At 43.2% G+C, this 25,277-nt stretch overlaps 1 protein-coding gene across 1 annotated transcript; it reads left to right on the top strand.

Annotated features, from left to right (window-relative positions):
* The first annotated feature begins 1,071 nt into the window (after nt 1-1,071).
* On the top strand, nt 1,072-24,649 carry prrc2c (proline-rich coiled-coil 2C). Its single transcript, XM_044043594.1, has 34 exons — nt 1,072-1,452; nt 6,380-6,549; nt 6,643-6,817; nt 6,957-7,066; nt 7,364-7,489; nt 7,622-7,920; nt 8,878-8,957; nt 9,261-9,397; nt 9,483-9,570; nt 9,925-10,096; nt 10,192-10,837; nt 10,929-11,101; nt 11,555-11,831; nt 11,944-12,154; nt 12,236-14,653; nt 15,009-15,169; nt 15,285-15,439; nt 15,530-15,947; nt 17,310-17,395; nt 17,494-17,688; nt 17,778-18,035; nt 18,610-18,702; nt 18,823-18,924; nt 19,027-19,195; nt 19,344-19,565; nt 19,795-19,916; nt 20,013-20,233; nt 20,334-20,565; nt 20,696-20,806; nt 20,970-21,161; nt 21,277-21,377; nt 21,781-21,904; nt 22,011-22,253; nt 22,781-24,649. The coding sequence occupies exons 2-34, from the start codon at nt 6,435-6,437 to the stop codon at nt 23,048-23,050; spliced, it is 8,502 nt and encodes a 2,833-aa protein (XP_043899529.1). The 5' UTR covers nt 1,072-1,452; nt 6,380-6,434; the 3' UTR covers nt 23,051-24,649.
* Nucleotides 24,650-25,277: the final 628 nt, after the last annotated feature.

Here is a 25,277-nt window from a genome sequence, read left to right as displayed (position 1 = left end):
TCCATATTCTTCTTCTTACATTTTTTTTTTGCTGGATAATTACTTTTTGGTGCCATAACACTGTAATATCCTCACTAATGGGAATGCTGGGTAGCCAGAATGATTATGCCACAAAAACACCAGCCACAGTTTATCATTGCTGGCATTACTGTTATATTTTAAGCATACAAGGGGATTTAATAAACACAAGACACAGCTACAGATAAAAACAGGTCATTTCAATTATCCTCAGATGAGGCTGAGAATGCAGCTTTGGGGCCCCCTGGTGGCTTGGAGGCCCTTAGCATTTGCATAGTCCGCATATACCAAGAATTGGCTGTGCTCCCCACATGAGTCGTCATAACTGTATTTGTATCGCAGTTATAAATCCTGTGAGACCATGCACTCCTCTCACAGCACTGTCGACTTCTGGTGGTTGTTCTCAACTTCAAATGCGCCATGTGCACCCGGCTTTTGAAGGGGATAACAAGCTCTGATTGACTGATGTTACACACCTACAAATAATTCAGACACTAAATAAAACCCTTTTGCACCTCACTTACTTTGTGCTGAAATAACACGCTGTGTAAATAGCACAATTCGAGGATACACCCTATCGTGCCGGATATAATTTTATTGTGGTCCGAATGTGTCCTGCATGACTTCAGTTTGACACACCTGGACTGAAAGAATAGTTATATCAACGATTTGTTTGTGTGGTAACACATCGGTTATAACCATCTAGTGTCTTGACTCTCAATATGTTAAACGCAACAAGAACAGCAACAAACAGTTGCCTGTCTGTTTGATTTCAACAAGTTAACACTCACTGTATAGCAAAATATATTAATACAATATAAGTCATCATGACTTAAGTTACTGTTTTATCACTAATGAATGTCTATCTACATGATACACATGTGTTGATATAACACTATTTTACAGCACTTTTTTTAAGCCATTAAAGGCAACATAAAATAAGACTACAGAAAACTGAAGGTGGATGGATGGGCCTTCTCACCTGAACAGAGAGTTAGAGAATGTCAGAGGGGGATATAAGAGGATACATCTGGCAACTTAGTCTGCCATCTTTGATTGTGCGACAGGCCGCGGCGCGAGCGGGGCCTCACTCAAGCAGAAAAACGGTCCGACACGAGTTAACGGGTTGAGAGAGAGACACAGAACCACGGGACCACCGCACACCGGTTTCCCACAGTAACGGCCAGATAGACGTGAACAGAGTGGCGACTTGAAACGCACAGAAGACGAAGGAATACAAAGCCCGTGCATGTGAAGAGCGGTTTGCTGGCTGCCAACGAGCGAAGTAGCTAACCATCGTTAGCGAGCTAGCCAGCTTTTGTAATCCGCCGGCCAGACACACTTTCGTCCGCCACAAACCAGGCCGAAACCCGAATTTCAAGTGAGGCCATACAAACAAAACCGAAAGGACAAATAAGGCACCGGCGGCGCAAGGTGGGTCTGTGTGTCATGCTCATTGAAGTTTTGAAGTTTAAACCTGTAGCCGATGTGTTGGTGTTCACTAAACGCTAGCTAGTTAGCATGCTTTGGCCACTGACGAGCTGGAAGTGGGTTTGATGGCGACCATTGAGAAACGAAACTATGCTAAACGATGCAAGCAGGCGGCCTGCTCCCGAACACCACCACATTGTAATACCGTGGTTACTTGCTGTATGAATAACTTATGAGTTTATATAGCATCAAAACCAACGTGTTATGAGCCCCGGTGTGGCTGAGTTCCGGGCGTAGAGGGCCGGTATGAGCCACCCAGCCCACCAGTAGATGGATGGCCTGCAGTCTCATAAGTAGCATGTGAATTTACAGACACAATTCTCTACTATAAAACATGGTATCAGTTTTCTCCTGTATTGACTAAGATGTTCTGTCATCGTTTTTCAGTATATCCACGTGTTTAATGGTGAGTCTTATAGATTGAGCATACAGTTGTCTCTGTCATCATGACTTGTAAATCTAACAAATGTGGCCTCAAAGTTGCACATTTGTATTGTGTGTGTGTGTTCTCAGTATTATAACACAATCGGGTTGGGACTCCAGTGTGTTATATCAGTCTGCTCGTGTTAAAGCCACCTAGAAGGTTATTAAAAGGCAGCATAGTATTCTTCTCACATATGCATTCAAGTAGGTTACATCTGGCTTTTGTTAGCGAGGCCATTCAGACATATATCGATTGAAGTAGTATTTTATTGATTTATTGACCAACCAGCAATATGGCGATATCAGATCTATAGCTGAGATGGAGTATCTTTTGGAAGTCTAAGCTTTAGACTGTAATTAATTCAAATAAAACATGTTTGTGTTCCTTTTAAGATAAAATAGTTTTAATATAGGATGTGCATCAGTTAGATTACTTTTAATATACACTACCTTAATGTCTAAAGTGGCTTATATGCTAATTTCCAACAGGAATGGGCAATACAAAGTTAATGTTTGCCCTTTTTAATTTAATTAAAAACATAGTCACCTTTTGGGTTACCCATGTGCTCAGTGGAATTATCTGCATCTCCCAAGGGAGACCATCACAGTGGTATTGATGGCCTGGTTGGAGAACCACAATAATTTAAAGTGGCCTACAATTCTCGTCTTTTCTCAGTGGTTCTTGCATGCTTTGCATGCTAATGAACAACATTGAAATTAAACTAGTAAGCATATGTGAGGAATATCCCCTTGTATTGACCCCGGTCAAAGTCAAGATTGACAGATTTATATTGTATGTGCTTGTGCCGGATACATCATGTTTCTTTTTTACCGGCCAGGTTATGTAGTCTCTGTTGAAAGCAACTAAAATTTGCAGATTATTGTTACAATTGTTGATCATGTTGGTGTAGAGAATATGGCCAGGACTCCTCACTGAAGCTGGCATTATGTTAAATTAAATGTATTCAACATTAGTCTTTTGGGTCATCTACATGACGTCTTATTCTGTGTCTCAACAGGAAATGTAATTAATGAAACATGAAAGAGACAACCTGCATAATGTGAAGTAGACATACACTAAAAATTCATGTCTCAGGATTCAGCAATATTTTAATACTTGCACACACATCCAGTACATTAAACCATTGAAGAATTGAGAAACAGTAAGTAAAGTGCTTACCTCGACCGACATGTGATGAGGAAAGCAGTTGCAGGAGTGAAGGGTCATGCTGGAGTTTCGGCTATGAAGAAGGTTGAGCTGGGATGCTTTTGTGTGCTTGATCTTGGAAAATCTTGGATCTCAGTATCTTCAGTTTCTTTACACTACAAGGCCCCTCCTCTTTTGTCTCAGTGGTTGCATGGCCCGGTTCAGATCAGGTGTCATCTGTGTCAAGTGATCACAAGTGGACAAGGAAGTTCTTCAATTAACACCTGATATAGAAATGATTCTCTGTATCAAGTAACTTGTGATTGTTCTCATTGCCACACAGATAATGCAAACAAATGTACGCAAATGGAATTTTTTAAGTCAGTGATGACACAAGTGTGGCTGAGAAAATAGATGTTCTGCCTGCAATTTAACAATATTAAATTTTAACAATTTGAAAAAAAGCAGCCACTGAAAACACAAGTGCAAAAAGCAAATGTAAAAAGCAAATTGTAAAAAGATATAGGCTAAAAAATAATTTCATAATGTTTGTGCATAATATGCATGCATTCAGAGTTGACATTTGGCCACATCCATCACAGATCATCACTGAATGTGGTCTGAAAGATCGGATCTTAAATACTTCAGTGTGAGTGCACTCACAGCCGTACTTGGAGCTCTCTGCTTGTGATTGAATCAGCTCAGATTTTATTTACCAGGTTTGAACATTGCCTCGGTTAAAAGTTATAAAGATGGAGCTGCTGTTAACTGGTGTTGTATGCTGATTTAACTCATTCAGTGTGGAGGATTTTTACCCCAGTTGACTTCGATCAACTCTGTTCTACACTGGTTGTCGCTGAACAGGTTGAATTATTTTTTTTGCCAGAAAGGAAATGGGTCTGCTTGGTCTGCTATCAGTGTTCCTCTTCCTGTTTGTTCCTTTTTTCACAAGCATCCTCATCCATCCCGTTTCCGTGTGTCAGGATTTATGCACACAACTTTGCCACTTAAACTTCATCTTCTTAGATGTAAAATATACAATATTCTATGCCACTAGATGTCCAATTAACTGCCACACTTCCCTCTTCACTTTGTGTTCCAGCAAGATGTTACTGATACAGTCTACCTGTCATGAAGCTCTGTGAAAACGCCTAATGAATACAACAAGATGCACAATTGAATATAGTATCTAGGGTTGCAAATATTCCAATAATTTCCATGACAAGCTTCCTATTTGAAATATTTCCAAAGTTCCCAATCCCACGGAGAGTTTCTGGAAAGGTATAGGGAATTGCATGCAATCCTAACCATAACCTCTGGTGAAATGGAGCTATGTATAATCTGTGGGTTGTGCATCTGACAGTGCTCTATGTGATATGCTTCAGTCAGTGAAGTGTTTATTTTATGAATTTCACTCTCTGAATACTAAACGCAGCACACTCAACGGTGATGCATTGTAGCTAGCAGCAAGCTGGTATGGTTTGCTTTGTTAGCATGGTCACAATGGAAGGAAAATAATTATGCAACATTTTCAAATGGAGAATTTTGACAGCCATTTTAATTTCATTAGTTGCCAAGGTTGTGAGAATTCAGGAATATTTTAATACTTGCACACACATCCATTACACTAAACCCTTGAGATATTGTAAGGACAGGGCTTACCTCAAATGACCTGTGATGGGGACATCACACAACAGGAATGCATGGTGGCTAGCAGCAAGTTGGTATGATTTGCTTTTAAAGCATGGCCATGTTGTGTTGTGTGTACCTCCCAGGTTGTACAAAGATCAGCTGCAATTTTGTGGCACTTGTTGAGTAGGTGACAATTATCTATAATGTTCTTGGCTTGTAAATGCATCACAATGTGCAGAAAGGGAATAATTGGGTCATCCACCAGGGTGTTGTTTGTCACTCACCTTTGAGGCTAAAACAGCCTTGTTAGGAGTCTGCCCTGACAGTTCATCATCCATAGTTGTCATTGGGGCAGTGTGTAGCACCACTGGTGCTTGTCAGCATCAACAAGACAGCTTTATGGCTGATGCAGCATGCTGAATCTGAGTCGCCATCCTCTTTATGAGAAAGATCATTGTGATTGGTTTTCAGCCCCAGCCAATTAGAAAATGAAGCCAATGCAAGAAAACCTGTGTGGCAGACGATACCAGTGCTGGATCCACTTTTCCAGACATCATCAAACGAAAGTCACTGTGCCATCCTAAGGCCATCTGTCTATGTAATGACTGAGTGACTAAACAAAGTTTGCATGTGCCACCACATTTTCATTGATTAATACAGACTACCGTCTGACTACTTTCCATCTCATGCAGGTTCGGGACTAGGGCTGAACGATTTTGAATAAATATCTAATTGCGATAATTTTGACAGGAAATAAAATTGCGATATGATTTGAGATATCAGGGCGAATGGTAATTTTTACATTATTCTCGTTTTTATTCAATAAACATTTAAAAGGATTTATGTGTAATATTTGAGAAACAGATTTTTTTTCCTCTTCAGTCTGTAGAATAAGATGTGTAGTAATTCATCTAAAATGATATTTTGACACATTTTGGCTTGAACAAATATTGTGTCTTCTGCAGTTTGAAAATTGCATTAAACTGTATTGCGATTTCGATAATATTTTTAGATTAATTGTTCAGCCCTATTCAGGACTGAAGCTCGAAAGCTGCAGTTGATGTAGTGTTTGCAAGTGCAAGTCCCCTCTGACACATGCCAATCTGAGACAGTTGGTTGCCTGACAGTTGGGATATGTGTCCTGGGAGAGTCTTGCTTGCATGCTTTTCTGGCTACCATACAAAGAGCAGACAACACACAGAACATGCACACACGCACATACATGCAGACACTGTTCGAATACTACATTAATAGTAAATTACCTTTTGAGGTGGCTCAAACATGCCACCTCACTTAATACAAAATTTAAGTGTGTGGGTGTCTAGATAGGAAGCTGTGCGACTACTTGTAATATTCTCCGTTCAATATGATATAGGTTAACTGCATATATGATCCTTTTAAAATTGCACTTTAATTGAAATTACTGTGTCAACACTCTTCCCAAAAGCAATCAAATGGTCAGAAATATTTTGGTCTTTAAATAGTCCATAGTCTAAAAAAATAAAATTAGAACAATTTAAAAAATCTTTTAGCCTTTGAGAAAACATAAATTAATTTCGTTATATTTTTCATTTCGAAAAGTTTTTAGTGATTAAGGTGTCCAGCTAGTATTTTTCATTTTATTTACATTGCCAAAATAAACTAAATCATCTTTTTCTTTCTCTGTAGGAGGCTGGTTCTGGGGGCGAGGCCAGAGGACCAGACTCAATGAGTTTCCAGCGAAATGTCAGAGAAGTCAGGGCAGAGCACCAAGGCAAAGGATGGTAAAACAAAGTATGCAACCCTTAGCCTCTTCAATACCTACAAGGGCAAATCTCTGGAAACCCAGAAAACTGCAGGTAAGCATTTCCCTTACAGTCTGGCATACTTTTAAGACAATTGCTAATGACTTAACTGTCTTTATCTCAAATCTCCATCTTTCTTCATCCAAGTGGCTGCCAGACATGGGCTCCAGAGTTTGGGCAAAGTTGCTGTCAGTCGGCGCATGCCCCCTCCTGCTAACCTGCCCAGCCTGAAGGCAGAGAACAAGGGAAATGACCCCAACGTCAATATTGTCCCTAAAGATGGTAGTGGCTGGGCATCCCGAAATGAGGCAGGGGAGGAGAGGTAGGTTGTTTTCAACTGAATGTGTATGTTAAGAACAATAGAATGATAGGAAGTGTTTAAGTTAGTTGAAGAGGTATATATCATCTACACATTAAGTTTAAATGTTTTTCCCAATTCTTCTTGCTTTTGTGTGCCACAGACAGCAGGAAACGCCCCCACCCCCAGTAAAACCACCAGTGCCCCAGCCACAGGAGCTTTCTACTGGGGGCAGTCGCTCTTGGGCTAACAGCAAGCAAACACAGCTAGATGGTGAATATCCCTGTAATTTTATCCCAAAATTACACTTATTTCTTAAATGCTGATCACCTATGTTTTGGTGCTATGATCCCACTAGACATTTATATTTTGAGCACAAATGTAAAACTATCAACTGGTTTAAAAACCTCATGAAATGCTTAACATTTGATTTTTACCACATATTAGTGCAGTGTGGATGTGTTGCATCACACTGACTGAGGAGTAAACCTTTCAATGCTGCTCTCTTGGTCACTGTATTATTAATCAAGTGATTTATTTGCACTCATAATCACACGCTTTATTGTACAGGAGCTCCACGTGTGAGCAGCCATTTTCACCAGGAGTTTCCCAGCTTGCAAGCTGCTGGTGAGGCAGAGAAGGGCCACAGTCAAGAGGAGGAGCCTTATGGACCGGGTCCCAGCCTCAGACCTCAAAGTACAGACACTTATTTACATTCACACATTCTGTTATTAATTTCCCTGTGTCTGTACTTCAGCAGCAATTAGCTCCCCTTACTGAAGTCAGTGAGCTAGTCAATTGACAAATCTCCCTGTTCTGTTCTGTTAGATGTTGGCAGTTGGCGTGAGGGTGGAGGCAGGAATTTGAACACTGCACCCAGCCCATCTGAAATGGACAATAGGGCTGCAGAGGAAGGTAGTACGGGCCTTGGTACCTCCACACCACCTGTGGAAGCTGATGAACCTGGCCGGACCATGACGACAGATGGTCAGAGGGAGAAAAAGGATGGCAGGGAGAGGCTGCCCCCCTCTGGCCCTCCTCAACCTAAACTTAATGGGGGGCAGCAGCCTCCTGCTGGGGTGCCAACTCACTTTGACCCTGCTTTCAAGAGCATGATGCCACCTTATGTAAGTCACAGTTTGATATTCTGGACAGACCACATTAGAATACAGTTAGGTTGTCAGTAAAATAGAATAATTTGTGTTTTTACGTCATGCATTTCCACTCAGTATGGGTTGAGCTCCCTGGCGTGCCCTCTAGAGGTATCCTGTAGTAATGTTAGTGGTAAAACCTGTATTTGTCCTAATTCATGTTGACAAATATCTCCTGTGAAAAAGGTCTGTGATGCCAGGTTTATTCAATCATCCTTTAGCGTTACATACACAGGTTTTATGAGTTAAACCCATTTTTCCATGTCTCCACTACATGGTCCCTGCTTGCCTCGGCTCACCTCTACGTGGTTTGGTATGGTGTTCCATTACAATATAGTACCTCCTTAACATGAAACTCCCATGATTTGTTTTGCACGCGACACACAAACTAGTGACTTGTAAAGCAGTTGTTTTCCGTGTTCTGAATCAGTTGATTAAAAAGACTTGCTCAGTACTTCCTCCACGATCGGAGCACAGTCTGTTAAATGATGAGATTTTAGAGATTATTTCCTTGGTCATTGTTGGAGATTAACGCACATTTTTAGTATCAAGTCTTTTTAACTGATCTACAGTTCTGCATTGTTCGGTTTGATTCTTGTATTAGACATCTTTATGCTCATGCTCAACACTCTGACTGACCTGGCCAGAGCAGGTACTATCGCGAATGGAAATGCTAAGTAACCGTGCCGCGGTGAGGTGTGCTGTGCTAGTGTAAAAGGGGCTATTGACAGTGCCTGTTAGTATTTAAGACCGGCCTTTATTCACATTATTCCAATCTAAATGCCAATGATCACAGAATTTGACAGGCATAACATTTAAAAAAAAAAAATCTGTTGGTACCCTGAGACTTTTACTCTTCACTGTATTCTGTCTAACAATATCTTGTAATCTGAATAATCTTTTTAAAATGTAATTTATGTGTTTTGTCTTTAGATGTTCCATGCCTATCCTCAAATGTCTTTTGCCACTGGGCAAGGAAACATCAGATACCCTATACCACAAGATGGATCAAAGTGAGTTCACAATGTAATGGCTAAACACTAGATAATTGAATGAAGCTTAATTTCATTTTGCAATTTAGTTGCACAAGCTGTTATCCAGTTTTGGAAGTACCATACCTTGAGGAGTTTATTACAAATATTTATGAATATATAATATTTTTACCCCGTTCCTCAGTAATAAACATAAGTAACCATAAGATCACACAGAAGCATTGTATTGAGAAGAAAATTCATAGAAGTATGTATGATACATAACTTTACCTACATATTTTAGTACTGAATTCCCCTCTCATCTCTCTTGTTTTGTGGACTCAGGGGTCCTCGTTCGTCTCGACCACAGCAAGCTCCCCCTCAGTCGTGGCTCCTGGACCCAGATAGGCCCTCTATCATCAGTGCATCAGAACTGAAGGAGTTGGATAACCTGGACACTGATGCTGATGAAGGCTGGGCAGGTCAGTCTCTGTACTGTATCTGTGAAATTCAGTCTTAAGAATCAATTGGGTGTAGTAGCTCAAGACTGTCCCTCTTGCAATCCAGGAGCTCAGATGGAGGTGGACTACACTGAGAAACTAAACTTCAGTGATGATGAGGAGAACCAAGCTGCTAAAGAGAAGGGAGAAAACTGGTGAGTATTTTGAAATTAACATCATACCACATTCTGTACCACATGATTTAATAAAATGTAATTAAATTCATAGCAACGTTAGCCACACTTGCTTTGTTGTTGGGTGTGAAAATGGTGAAGTTGTTAAAATTATTTAGAAATTATACATTTGCTGGACGGCAGGGCTCACATATTCAGCCCCAGAAATAACTTTCCAAAGCCATCTGGTGTGGGCCCAGTGGGGAGCAGGCATTATTAACTAGGTCTAACTTACAAACTAAGATAAAGCAGAATGGGTAACCTAATTGAGGTGATTGCTATTTGGAGGAATCTATGAATTTATTTTATCATCATCAATTCATCCATCATTTTTAGGGAGTGGATGGGCAAAGTGGAACGTATAAGACCTCGGCCAACAGATAGTCAGGAGGGATCTGAGGACCGTGGAGGAAATAAGACGTCGTGGTCGGAGAGTGTAGATCCTAGAGCTCCATCACCTGGCAGTATGGCGCAGTTCAGTAAATCAGCTGCTCCACAGGACTACCAGGTAAACCTGATTATGCATTATACAAGCATCCTATCATGTGCACACTGGTTATTTTTTTAAGTTGTCAAGTCTGTGCTAATTTCTTTGTTTTGTAGGGAGGTAGTCGTACAGTTAGTGGTGCAGCAGCACGCGGGAGCAAGCCGCAGGCTACATCAGCACCTGAAGAGGACTCCGACGCCTGGAGACAGAAGCGCAAGAAGCCTTCAGAAGTTTCTGAAGCTGTAGAAAGAGCGAGGCGGAGAAGAGAGGAGGAGGAACGGCGGATGGAAGAACAGAGGCTTGCAGCTTGTGCTGAAAAACTTAAACGTCTCAATGAAAAACATCGACAGGCAACTGAGGGCATATCCTCCCCTTTACAGACCATCACTGATGAAGCAGGAGTTGCCAATGAGATAACGTCTGAATCCATTCCTGTTCCTACTCCTGTGCCCAGTCCTGTACCTTCTGGCTCAGTTTTAGAATTGCAGGCACCAATCGTACAAGATCCTCTACCTGAAAGGGTGGATCGAGACAGGGAGAGGATGGAGCAAGAACAGGAGAGAGTTGAACCAAGTGGAGAGGTGGAGGAGCCCTTGGCTCGTCGGCCCAGCCCCCCTATCCAGAGACCCGTGGCTGTAGTACCTGAAATTCTAAGCGAGGAAGAGACCTCTTTAGCTGAGGTTGGCCCTTTATTGGAGGAGAACCAGACTGAAAGGACAACAGTGCCTATCCAAGACTATTTCAATATAGAGGACAACAGAGGTGAGCCACCTCAGCCTTGCTCTATATAGTTGATTGTATATGACCGTTTCATTCAAAGGTGCTTATGCTGTTGGTCTTTTTTCCCCTGCAGTGGATGAGCCCCACCTGTCTCTTCCTCACATGGACACACCAAGTGGAGAGGAAGTCCCTGTGGCACCCCCACAGCTGGAAGGAGAAGCAGCTACTGCCATGCGTCCTTCTCTCACCTCAGGCTATTCTAAACAGTTTCAAAAATCTTTACCACCTCGTTTCCTCAGACAGCAGGTAAGGGTGTCCACATAAAGGTTCTTAAGGGTTGGGGGTGCTTAAAATCTTGTCGTTGTGTTGAAGGGTTTGCCAATTCTTTAATGTTGTACTTAAAGGAGTTAAGAATATTACTTTTTATGTTCAGTTTACTTTTACAGTCTAATAGCATTGGTGTACTGAGAGCACTATTTTCATCACTCTGCAGTTCTACAGACACTTCGGCACAGGTGCTGTCACATGTGTAAGCTTGGGTTGGGAAAATTGTCTTCCTATGTGTCCATTTTTTGTGCATGGTGTTGTTGAGAAGAAAAAAACTTGCAATGTCATATTAAATTATCAAAGATAAGAAATGTATACTCAACATCACTCCCAATTACTGATTACCTTTTGTAATTTGTGTGCACAATTTTAAAAATAAGGGAATTGTATTGAGCTCAACATTTCTTTTTCCATCCCTCTTCGGTCTTGCAGGAGCAGATGAAACAGCAACAGTGGCAACAACAACAACAACAACAGCAGCAGCAGAGTGGGGGCTCTGTGTCCCCATCGGGTGCTGGCAATGTTCCAGCTACTCAGCAGCAGCAGCAGCAGCAGCAACACCGCTCCATATATCAACCTATGGGCCCCCACCACCAGCACCTGGCCTCCATGGGGTTTGACCCCCGCTGGCTAATGATGCAGTCATACATGGACCCTCGCATGATGTCCGGACGTCCTCCTTTGGACATGCCAACTAATATTCATCCTGGTAGGGAGATATGTTGACTAGAAATGGACAATATGGGTATAATGATTTATGGTAAGAGTACTGAGAGCTAATAAGCCTCCTGTTCAAATTGGCTTTCTTTTGTGCTTTTCAGGGAGAATGCCTCCTAAGCAGATTGTGCGCAGAGAGCCTGGGGACAACTCAAGCTCCAGCTCTGACTCCTTTGACCACTTGACCCGACCAATTCGTGAACATGGTCTGCCCACAGATTCACGTATGGTATGGGGGTCTGACCCATACCCGCAATCGGAGCCTCTGCCTTCTGTAACACCTCCAAAAGGACGTAATGATAACAAGGAGTTGAGGTGGAAAAAACTAAATACATTAAAGGAAAGATGAGCATATGCAATGTTTTCTGCATCTGACACATTTACTTTTTTTTGTAGGATGGACTCTGGTCTGGATTTGGATAGGAGTCTGCCAGCTATGTATCCCCAGGACCAAAGTGCATTAGACTCGCGTAAGACAAACTTCTTTCGGGACCCTATAGAGCCTCTCTCAACATTTACCCAGGGTCCAGAGGACACCTCTGGGTCTCTAGACAGGGTCCCTGTAGGTACAGTCTTTGATCCAGAGGAACCAGGCCTCCCGAGCGGGGAAGAGGTGGAGGCTCTTGGTCAAGCCATGCTCCAACGAAGTGTTTCCCAGGGCTCTAGCCATTCACTCAAGCTTGATGAGCCCGGGTTTGATGGGCTTCCCCTGGGAACAAAATCACTAGAGTTACAAGAGACGGGGGAGAGAACTGAAGATAAGCTCCAAAATGAGCTATACTCCCAGACTGCAGTGACAAACAATAGGGCTACTCCTCCTGCTGATGGTTTACACAAACAAGAGAAGTTGCCTTTGCCAGTTCCTAGCAAGCAGAAGGCTGACCTTCGTTGGGGTGGGAGAGGGGCTGGACGCAGAGAAGGACCAGGAGGGGAGAGACCACTCCGCAGGTCTGGGCCAATTAAGAAACCTGTCCTGAGGGACATGAAAGAAGAGAGGGAGCAAAGGGAGGAGAGAGAGAAGCGACATGAGAGACCAGAACGGGGAGATAAGTCCAAAAAGGATCAGTCATCTAAAGCTCCTTCCGCAGTTGCTTCTTTGCCTGAGGGCCCCAGGCCTCAGAGTGAAGGAAAGAGAGAGTCTACAGAACTTGTGGAAATACTGACAGGACATCAGAGAGTGAGAGACTCTCAGCCTTCATCTGTTGCTCCCACTTCATCCTCTCAAGAGGAAAAGGTAGACAAACCGCCCAGCAATGACAAACATCCTGAGCCCAAACTTCCCTCCAGGAAAGAGTCTAATCTACTTCCACGTTCCTACAGACGGGAGGAAAGGGAAAGGGAACGAGAGCGGGAGATGGACAAGGATAGAGAAAGAGAATGGCCTGCTGATTCTAGTTTCAAAGGACGTGGTCGAGGGGAGTATTACTCTAGAGGTCGTAGCTACAGAGGTACTTACGGTGGCCGAGGCAGGGGGAGCCGTGGCAGAAGTCGAGCAGAGTACCCTTACAGAGAGCCTCGATCACGCTCTGATTTACCTTCTGCTGGGGGTGCTGCTGCTTTTCGCAACAGGGAAGAAAGCGAAACGCGCAGTGAAAGCTCTGACTTTGAAGTTATACCAAAACGCAGGCGACGACGGGGTTCAGATACAGATTCTGAAAGTGAAGGTGGGCGGGAGTCTGCCAGTGACACTGGTCCCTCTGACCGTGAACCTAGCACCAAACCTAGCCGTCCATTGCGACGAGATCTGCCTGGGGAGGTCAGGTCTGGACCCCACAAGCCAGGCTTTGGACCACCTCACATGGGTGAAAAGATTGGATCTAGAGGGGATGATGAAGCTAGGCCAAAGCCAGGGTTCCTTCCTAAAGGAGAGCCTTCTCGGCGAGGAAGAGGTGGATTATACAGTAGAAGAGGTGGAGCAAGGGAACGTGGTGGCCCTCGCTCAACTCCTCTTAGACGACCAGTGACAAAAGAGTCCAATCAGTGGCCCTCCAAACCCATGGAGACATTCAGACCAGAGGAAACCGAGTCTACATCAAGATATGACAATCCCCCCTCTGACCGACGGGCACCTAAGACCGATGGCAAGAAATTTGTGGATGGGCCTCAGAGTAGCAGAGAAAGGCCTCGCAGGTCCCGACCAGCACGGCCCCCCAGGCAAGATAAACCTCCCAGGTTTAGGCGCTTGAAGGAGCGAGAGGCTGCAGTCTTAGGTACTGGAGAAACAGTCCCAGGTCATCCTGTCCCTTTACCCCCAGTGACTGCTACTGCCCCCAGTTCTGCCCCAATTTCCCTCTCCCCAACTCTGTCTAGAGCCCCAGGAACCCCTGTGACTGTGCCTGCGGAAGTGGGAGCAACTATGCCTGTACCCGACCTGCCATCTTCTACAGAAACACCTTTCCCTGAGACAAGCAGCCCCACTATCACAGCAGTGGGTACTAAATCCCCTGACCTGTCCAACCAGAACTCTTCAGATCAAGCCAATGAAGAATGGGAGACTGCTTCGGAGAGCAGTGACTTCAATGAAAGGAGAGAACGAGAAGAGAGGAAAGGAGCAGTGGAGGCCACTCATGAAGCAGCCACTGCCTCTGCTGTAGCACCTGTGCCCCCTCAGGCCTCCTTGACCCCCAATAAAACCCCTCCTGATGGAGGTGTGACACCAAAACGTGATGGAGCTCCTGGGGCCAAGAGGAGTTTCTCAAGCCAGAGGCCGACAGAGAGACCAAACCGTAGAGGCAACAGTGGAGCCAAACCAGGCCGGAGTTACACAGGGGGCAAGGGGGAGAGAAGAGGAGGAGCCAAACCAGGCCGCAAAGGGTGTGTATGAAATATCTGTTTTCCGCTTTTCACCTTTCACTGCTTACATTAGCACTTTCACAATGAAGTTGACTCAATGAATGTTGTGCACCAAAATAACATAACATTACAGGTGTCAAATGGATGGGTTATTAGACTGTGTTCTTAAAGTGGAAACAGCTTTAACTAGGCCATCACTTGCTGTATTGTCATTTATCTACTAATACAGTCAGGATATTTTTATTACTGAGTATTGTTTTTTTTTATATTCTTGAACATATGCACTGTTTTTCACACTCTCATAAAGGTTAGTTAAATAGTTGCTGTGTCATGGTCTAAATTATTTCTCTTGCTGTCCAACATTTCACTCAAACAGCCCTCTAGCCCATCAAAACACAGAGGCAACAGCACCAACATCTGGAGGAGCAGCCCAAAGACCTACAAAAGAGCAGGCTGTCCGTCGTAAAGACGACAAACAGGCTGCTAAGAAACCCAAGGAGAATGCTCTTTCTCAGTTTGATCTCAACAATTATGCAAGTAAGTAAATAAATATATTTTCTTACAAAGACAGGAACCTACACTGGCCTTGAATTGCTTGTTGTCTGAAAATTGAAGGTAAAAAACTGGATCCCATCTTGTCCCATTGCTCCAGGTGTTGTGATCATTGATGATCACCCAGAGGTCACCACCACAGAGGACCCACAGTCGAGCACTAATGATGATGGCTTCACAGAGGTGGTCTCACGCAAGCAACAAAAACGCCTGCAAGATGAAGAGAAACGTAAAAAGGAAGAGCAAACTACTCAGGTAGGAAGAGGGGGAATCGTATGATGCATTGCTTTAATTGGAGAGATCTATGTTGTTGGTAAAGAAATTATATTTATACCGCTTCAACAGAATTGGGGTAAAAAAGGTTCTGGTGAGAAGAGCAGAGGGGGAGGAGGAAAACTGCCACCTAGATTTGCTAAAAAGCAGTCATCACAGCAGCAGCACCAACAACAACAACAGCAACAGCAGCAAGTCTCACAACAGCAAGTCTCACAGCCTCAATCTGCTGTAGCTCCCATTCCCCAAGTCCAACAGCAGCCCACCATCTCTTCCTCCCAACATCCTCATGTACCCCCCTCTCAGCCTGCTGCATCCCCTCAAACTCTGGAGGGAACAGTGGCTCCTCTGCCCTCCATTCCCCCTGCGACTGTGGACTTCACCTCAAAGAGTCTTCTTCCTGCACCTACCCAGACACACAGTGCTCTGGGCACAGAACTGTGGGAGAATAAGGTGGCAGCCTCCACTGTCCTTCCTGATGTGAAGAAGCGTGAGTAGTTATTGTATATGTTGATTGTTTTTGCACATGACTTTAAATGTATTCAGTAAAATATGTGGGACTGCTCTTGAGTTAAATGGGACATATTATACCTTATTTCTCCAAGTTAAAATAGTTCCCTGGTGTCCTAATGAACATATCTGTGACATGCTTTGGTCAAAATACCATAAGGATGAAGCACCATAGCAGTTCAATAACCCTGCCAAAACAGCCCCTTTCAGAACGCTCGGTTTCGTGCATGGTCCCTTTATATGCAAATGAGACACAGGCAAACACACACCCACTTCTTCCAGGGGGTTTCTGATTTGTCCTTTTTACTACGCTCACTCGCTCAGCTCCTGTTCCCTCCGCTCCATTCCACTCCCCCTCCCTCCATTAGTTCTCTGACAATATCAACATGGCAGCGTGCACGGAAAACAGCGACAGTGGCGTCACAGGAAGAGACGTCCGACACAAGGATCAAGCTGTACATTGCCGAACTGTAAATCAGTTAAAAAGACTTAGGGACAGCTCGCGAGCTGCATAAACTGCCGCTGTATGTGACTGTATCAGACTGAGTCTGTGCTCCTGTCATGGAGGACATACTGAACAAATATTTTTAATTAGGACATGTCAGAATGGTCAGTTATGAGCTCTATTTGACCTTTTCTTAAAAATGTGTGTGTTTGTACGTCGGTGAAATACGGTGGAAGTACATCCTCTGCTGGGCTTTTTTGATGAGAGAGCTGAGAGAGCTGATGTTCAGCTCCCACTTGAGGTCCTGGGTGATGATAGTTCCCAGGAAGCGAAAGGAATCCACAGTGTCAATTGTGGAGTCACAGAGGTTGATGGGTGCAGGTCACCGTTGGCCGCAGTCTGATGCGAAGTGGTGCGAACACACAAACACACGTTTGCTGACTTTATCCGGCACATTAGCTTCATTTATAAAATCCTCTGAGGCTGGAAGTTTGTGTAAAACACTGTGCTCCACTGTGCAGCCACCAACAGCACACTTGTCCCTCCACGTTGACATAATACTGATCTTCCTCCCTCGCCTGCACTCTCGCATTTTATGGGGACATGGTGAAGCTAAGGTGGAGCTCTCGAAGTAAACTTACTGGTGGGGTGGCAACATTCGCGGTGAAATGCGCATGCTGCCGTCATAATGAGCAGGGAATTCAACATCGCGTGTTTTATTGCCTATACTTACACTAAGGGGGACCACGAAAAAAGGACTGAGTATTCTTTTTCCACACTTTGGCGACTGGTAGGGCCTCCCAAATATAAATATTAAAATGATTAAAAAGTTGATTTTGCATAATATGTCCCCTTTAAATTATGAGCTGCTTTCTAAAAATGTTATCTGTATTTCAGTTGGTCCAATCAGCCCACCTCAACCACCTTCTGTGAGTGCGTGGAACAAACCTCTTACCTCCTTTACTGGCACGGTCTCTTTGGAGGTAAATAAATAAATCAATATTTGCTTTTGCTTTTCGTGACTGTATGATCAATTTGTGCATAACAATCCATGAAAAATGTTTTATCCTTCTTCTTTAAGGGTGTGAAGTCTGGAGCAGAGGGCAATGTAGAATTGACAATAGACAGTATTCAGTTTGGTGCACCATCATCTGCCGGCAGCACAGACAGTGATGGGGTTCCAGCATTAATTGAAAAAAGCTCTGAAAACAAACTTCCTGCTCCCAAAGAACAGCGTCAGAAACAACCTCGAGCTGGCCCAATCAAAACACAGAAGGTAACAGATGCTCCCTCTCCTGCTGCTGAACACTCAATTTTGATTAATATTAGTTCTGTGTTCTAATGTTCAATCTCTTCTCCTTACAGCTTCCTGAAATGGAATTATTGGAAACAAAAGAATACAAACCAGGTCCTATTGGTAAAGAGCGTTCTTTAAAGAACCGCAAGGCCAAAGATGCACGTGGTGGAGAAGGCGAGGGCATGGAGGGAGCAGTACCTGTAGGAGGTGTGAGCAGAGCCACAGACTCCAGTCCTCCCACCAGTGACACCACAGTACCTGAGCTGGGTGGAGACATTGAGGGCATGATCACGGTCCCCTCAGCTGAGTATAACAGTATCTCAAAGGTATGTCATGCTCACATTTACACTACCTCAGACCCAGGATATTTTTAATACTTGTTCAACTGTATTTTTACTGGTCTAGTTAGCCATAACAGTGGCTTAGTGGACAGTTTGTTTGTTTTTTGACAAAACTGGAAGTGCATTCCTCATATCAGCTTCTAAATCTGACATAAGTCATAGGGTTTTGTACACTGCATCATGCTCTTGATTTTTTCTTTCAGCTTGGACTGTTTTGTGGATGTTTGCACACTTAAAGTGTTATAAGGAACATTATGCATTCTGACCTTTTTTAATCTCCCTCTGCACTGCAGCTCTTGTGCCAAATCAGCTGATCAGAATGTAGCTTAATTTGTTATATTACTAGAGTTGGGTCTGGTTCTGTCATGTTTGCAGGGCTTTTTATTTTGTGTTGAAATTTACTCTTCATATGCCTGTAATTAGGGGAAATGACCAGAAAGCATCCAACAGCAATGTAGGGGAAACTCAATGCAGCTTAAATTAACTGCATGGTATCAAAGTGTATATAATCAAAACTCATCACAGATACTACATGTTTGTGTGTGTCTTTCCATCTCAGGAATTGGTCACTGACTATACCACGCCCTCCTCCTCACTGGCTGACAGTGTTCCAACTGGAGGGAACAAATTGGAGGAAAGCTTAGTGGCAAATGTGAGTACACATCCTTACACTTATGGAAAAACCTGTAGCCTTACATGTAACCTTTTTTATTTAAAGAGATCAGTCATTATTATCGTTGTTGTTGTTTTTGTTTCTCTTTTACTCTCCCAGGTGGCACTTCCCCATTCATTGCCCCTTCCTCGACGAGAAACCCTGCAGCAGAGCTCCAGCCTCAGCACCGTCTCCCCTGCTACTGTTGACCTAACACTAAAGGTACATAGAATAGTACAGAACATTTAATTTCTAAGAGACTGCTCTCCAACATTTTAGTGAAAACATAACCTGATCTCTGGTTTATTTCTCTGTCCTATGCAGATGGAATCTGCTCGTAAAGCATGGGAAAACTCCCCCAGTCTGGAGAAGAATTCTCCAGTGACGACGTCTTCTTCCCCCATCACCTCCTGTGCATCCTCTTACTCTTTCTCCTCAGCCTCCATGCCGCAGATCCCTGTGGCTTCTGTTACTCCCAGCACCTCTCTGTCTGGTAATATGTAATTTCCTTCATTTAGAGCTGCTGTAACGCTATGCATAAATAACTGACTTTTTTGACATTTCCTGTTGTGCATTGGTAGTATCCAGGCACCCTATCATAATTTCCTTGTCCTCAGCATATGTTTATCTCCATCCTGCAGGTTCTGCGACTTATACAACTTCATCCCTCAGCACTAAGACCACCACAGCCTCTGATCCTCCAAACATCTGTAAGGTGAAACCCCAGCAACTGCAAGGTGGAAGTCTGTCCTCCTCCAGCAGTAGCAGTAGTAGCAGCAGCTTCTCTCAGCTGGGCTGCGTGCCTCCCCTCCTGACTCAGCAACAGCAGACCCCACAGGTGTACGTCTCCCAATCTGCAGCAGGTGAGAGGGATAAACAAATGCTCTGACCTTTTGATTTGTCTTTTTTCTACAGGTTGCCTGAATTCAATCGTGTTCATAAACCTTATTAATCAATTTGTATTGTCAAATTTGTAACACATTTCAGACTTTTTTTATTGCAATAAAATGTATATTTTCTGTTTCTTTAATAGTTCTATATTTAAAGTACTGCATGTCACATATTAATCACTAACATTTTTATGCTCTGCAGGTTCTGCAGCTCAGATTCCAGCATTCTACATGGACACTAGCCACCTCTTCAGTTCCCCCCACCCTCGCTTGGCTCCTCCCTCCCTAGCACAGCAGCAAGGCTTCCAGCCTGGACTCTCACAGGTATAATTTACTGCGTTCTACTTAAACAAACATGTTTATGCAAACATGTTTTACATTTCATAGATTTAAAAACTAATCTGATTGCCCACCATGTAGCCAACAGCAGTGCAACCAATTCCCATCCCAATCTACGCTCCACTGCAAAGTCAGCCTCAGCATCAACACCAACATCAACACCAACACCAACATCAACACCAACACCAACATCAACATCAACACCAACACCAACACACACACCAACCCCAGCTTGGACTTGGCACAGGACCTCCAGTCTCTCAGCCACAAGATCTGTTCAGCTCTTCCCTGCAGCCTTACAGGTAACACACCACAACCCCACAAGCACTGAGTTCCCATTCACAGAGAACACCAGAAAAATACAGAAGGGTATCGCCATTCTAATTTACTGTCGTCCCTTAGGTCTCAGCAGGCATTCATGCAGAACAGCATGTCACAACCCTCCATGATGCTGTCAGGGCCGTCCCTGCACAGCTACCCTGGGGTGCAAGCACCTGAGCTGGGCAAGCCTCAGTCCAACCTAGCCTATCAGCAGCCGTCATCCACCCAGCACATTCCCATTCTGTTTGAGCCACAGCTCAACCAGCCCTCTGGGATGGGAGGCTCCCAGCTTATGGACACACACATGCTGCAGGTAACCAATTCACAGAAATTATTTCACTTATCACTTGTACCCTACCTCATATTGACTGCCATGTTTTGAGCTGTCTGAGACTTTTCTGACGCTGTACATATTCCATCTGGCATTTGTGTTTTTGGTTAAGGCTCGACAGGGGATGAATCAACATTCAAATATGTATTCGGGGCAGGTGCAACAGCATGGCCAGAGCAGCTACTACAGCAACACTCAGTCCCCCAGTTCAGCAATGCAACAGGTAACAACTACATACTAAATATAATCTATTCAGTGTTTGATATTAACCATCTTAAATGGTTATGTTTAACCTGTGATCAAACAAACCTGTCTGCCAATTTTCCAGTGTTACAAAACTGCTGTTTTATGAATTTGCAAATAAACTGACTTATTTCTCCTTCCAGGTGACAGTCCCTCTACCTGGTTCCCAATTGTCCTTGCCAAACTTTGGTTCAGGTGGAGGACAGCCCCTCCTAGCACTACCCCCCACTCCACCTCAGGCGCAGCCCAACATCAACCGACAGCCCTCAGTCTCCCAACAGTATCGAGGCATGATGGGCCCCAACCACAACATGATGCAGCCACCAACTAGCAAGGTACTGTTGTGTTTGCCTGTATGTCATTGTGTAGAGCAAATGGGCTAGGTTTGGATTTTAGTCATATTTTATGAAAAGATATGTGTATATAGATTTTTTTTTTTTCATGTTGCAGATGGACATGGATCTCAAACTCTTTGGCAGTGCGATGGATGTGAAGCCCGGAACCCCTCCTGTCAATGCCAGGAGCACTACACCTACTTCTGGTCCATACAGGTACAACCTAAAATTAGATCAGCTCAGTGTCACTGGCTCACACTGATGGACAGACTCTTATACTGTAGATGTACACTTTGGAAAGAAAGAAAAAAGAATCTTAAATATATGCACAATTAATATGGCAGCTTCAGGTGGCAATGGCATTTAATACTTGATATTTGCAATTCACATTTTCATTTGACCTTGGCCACACTGGCAGGTTAACAGGGTAGTTACAATTTCAAAATAAAAGCACCCTGAATCCATTCATATTTTTTAACCAACAATACTACACATGGTTCATTTAGTGTGCCCCTGGATGATACATTGTTGCTCAGATCAACATTGGTTGAAGAACACTGTGTCTTCTTCAACTTAATATTGTACTTTAGTTTTAAGGTTTTTCTTCTCCTCCCTGCAGGGCCAGCTCCACCTCTCCCAGTAGCCAGTCAAGTAAGATGAACAGCATGCTGTACCAGAAGCAGTTTCAGCCCAGCTCTGGGATGAGGATGACGCAGCACTTCCCTGGTCAATTTAATCCACAGGTATACTATAATTCACATAACGAGCATTCAAATGTATATAATACCCTGGTTATGATCACAAATTGCAGCTGCGACATTTATTTTTTGTGTTTCCATTTCCTTTCAGCTCCTCTCTCAGCCCAACATAGTTTCTCCTCTGGTGCGACCTCCTCATGCTAACTCGTTTGCTGGAGGTGTCCAGCGTTCTCCCATGGGTCCTCCAATGGCACCTAATGTTGGTGGTGGTTTAATGCCTCATCCCCGACCCCAGCATCCTCAGCACAGCCAGCACCCTCCTCGAGGACCCCCCGGTCCCTCTATTGTGCTCCGAGGCACGCAGGCGGCTCTAAAGGCTGAACAGGACCTAAAGGTTTTTACCATGTTCTTAAAACAAAGTCTGTGTAGCCCGACAACTTCTGTCTCAGTATAGTTACTTGTGGGTAAACTTTTTTTTTTTAAGGATGTGTGTCCACCTCCACTATGCTAGGTAGTGAGACTTTGATAGTCTTATTTCCGTGTCACAACCTTGGGTGGGAACTGAGGGGCATACACACAGCACCCAGGCCAGCTTGAGTACAGCTGAATATATATATATATATATATATATATATATATATATATATATGATATATATATATATATATATATATATATATATATATATATATATATATATATACATACTTGCTGTAGTAATTAGATTCCCAGTCATAATCTTGATTGAGTTTGAGAAATTTGATTTTTAGTACAATTTCAGGCAGACTAGCTTGTATTTTAGAAGTCTGTTTGCTACTTTTAGTGGGATTAAGACAATATTTCTAGTTTTGTTTTTTTATGTCTTGTAAATTTACTAAGTGATTTGCTGATTTTCAATTTCACCTCTCTCTTTCTCTGCAGGCAAAGCAGCGAGCTGAGGTGCTCCAGTCCACTCATAAGTTCTTCTCTGAGCAACAACAGCAGCAGCAGCAGCAGCAGCTCAAGGCTCCACAAGTCAGCAAAGCTCCCCGGCTTGATCAGGGAGGAAAACCCTCTCTCGACACTGTGGCCCCAAACCACCAGGCAGGAGGAGAGCGCATCGATTCTGACAAACCCCCTGTCTCCGCAGCTAAGCCCATACGGACTGGCCCCATAAAACCACAGGCTATCAAACCAGAAGAGGGAAAATAAAGAACTGTAGCCTCTCTTCAGATGACAATATAAATGGATGTAAGAGTGAGAATCTAGTCCCATTTACGAAGGCTCCACCTCATATCAGCCCCAGTGGACCAGTGTAGGGGGAGGAGGATGAGTTTGGTAGAGATCCAAATGGTTATGGTTACTGAGAATAGGTGCCTACATATATCAATATAATCCTCTTCCTTTCTTCCCCTGTCTTGTCCCACTGTAGGTGGAGGGCATTTGAGTTGGATTTTTCTATCATATTTGGATGCCAATGAAATGGCTGCACAAGTTGTTCCATAGAGATCTACGACGGTAGACAAGACACGAGTTGGAGAGAGAAAATTGAAATAATTTGCTGCTGAGTTTGCCACTTTTATAGCTCTTGATTTCTGTTCTTTTTTAATTTTATTTTATTTGTTCCCTTTAAATAGGATCATGCATATTATGGGAGAGACCCATTTTGTTAATGGAAGACTAAATCAGATTTGTTTTTGTAGTCGAAACAATCTTAAGTGTACGTAGTGAAGCACACTTGTTTTTGTTGCCCAATGTCCGATCATAACTAATCCAGAGATGCGTGCTTGTGCACACACTCCCTCAACGGTTTCATCTACAGTTATTGCACAGAGACATGAATCACAGATTTTGTTGTTTTGTTTTATCAGAATGGAAATTGCAACATTTGATTTAAATGGTTGATTTATTGATTGTCTGACTGTGGGCCTTTGCTCCTGCCTTGTGCTCTCATCTCCTTGCCTGAGAATAACTGATGTGTTGAGTGTGTAGTATAAACAGGATCTCCTGTATATTTAGCCAAAGGTTAAAGCAGCAAAGAGACATCACAGCCTTTTGGATTGCTTTTGCTGTGGCAGCAGTTTTGAATGGACTTGCAGGATTTCATTGAAAACGTATGATGACTTCTTAACAGCTGTTCCAATTTAGGGGCTACTGTCACACACCTTGTCACTGCTTTCACACCCATCCTCGCTGTCGCACACACACACACACACACACACTTCACTGTAAGGCACCCAGACTTGCTGCTAATGACTGATTTCAGTGCCCTTAGCTAGAAAATGGCAGTATAAGGCAATTTAGAGGAATAGAAACGTTGAAGAGTTGATTGTTTTTAAACGGTAGAAAACTTTTCAGCCTATGTCAACCCCCAAAACAAGGGGGGAACACGATCAGGATGGAGAACGAAGAAAAAGATGGTCAGAAGGACACTTATTGTTTTGTAGTCAATACTGATGAGAGCAATCAGTGCTGTTTTCTGTCTCTGCCCCCCCCTCCGCTGGCTGTCCCACCCACAGTGTTCTCATGTCGAGGTTGTGGTGACGAGGGTCCTTCAGAATCGTACAGCAGTATGCTTCCTGAGCTGGGGAGGGTGTCCTCCTCCTCCTCCTCCTACCCTAGCTGAGAAAAGTCCTTGCAGTGGGGAATGAATGAATGAATGAGGGAGGGTGGGGAATGATTTATTTTTGTTTTGTTTTATTTTTTTTGTTGTACTTGTACAGGGGTTTCATCGCTGTATTAAAAGATGTACGGTCTTATTTACATTCTCTTGGTTTGGTTACAGAAACTAATAAAAAATAATATACTGTTGATGTTTTTCAGTAATCGGTTGGTTTTTGAAATCTTTTTGGTTCCGTTTGAGTTTATCAACATCACATTTGCTCACTAGGTGTCACTACATCCACTTCAAATAAGCACAAGTCCCACATTAAGATGTGGCAACATTTACAAAGGGTTTATTTGGCCTTAAAGTAATGAGATTAATAAAACTGTTTTCTACAATTACATAATAGAAATGACTTAAGCCATTTATACAAAGATGGTTATTTTGACAGGTTTTCTAGCCTGCAGTGAAATGTTTTCATTAAGCTCTTGAAATTATGAATATATAACAATATAACACTAATTTCTGACCCTTTTCATCATGTGTGTGCAATAAATTAACTATTAAATGAACTATCAGACAAAACCTGCAGACTAACACGACCATTAATGTATTAACATTCATACTAACTACAGTTGCATATGATGCACTAACGCATACTGGTGCCGTTTTGAATTGTTGTTTATTTATTAAACAATTAAATTAATAAATGAAAGATAAGATAAAATATTTAATTCTATTGACTACATTTTAAAGATTTGTATTTCTTTTAAATGGTTTGTTTAGGTTAGGTTGAGGTTTTGTTGACGTTTCACAAAATGTATTGCTGGGACG

Source organism: Solea senegalensis, linkage group LG14 (assembly GCF_019176455.1).
Source record: "Solea senegalensis isolate Sse05_10M linkage group LG14, IFAPA_SoseM_1, whole genome shotgun sequence".
NCBI lineage: Eukaryota > Metazoa > Chordata > Actinopteri > Pleuronectiformes > Soleidae > Solea > Solea senegalensis.
This window is presented reverse-complemented; position numbering and strand designations above follow the sequence as displayed.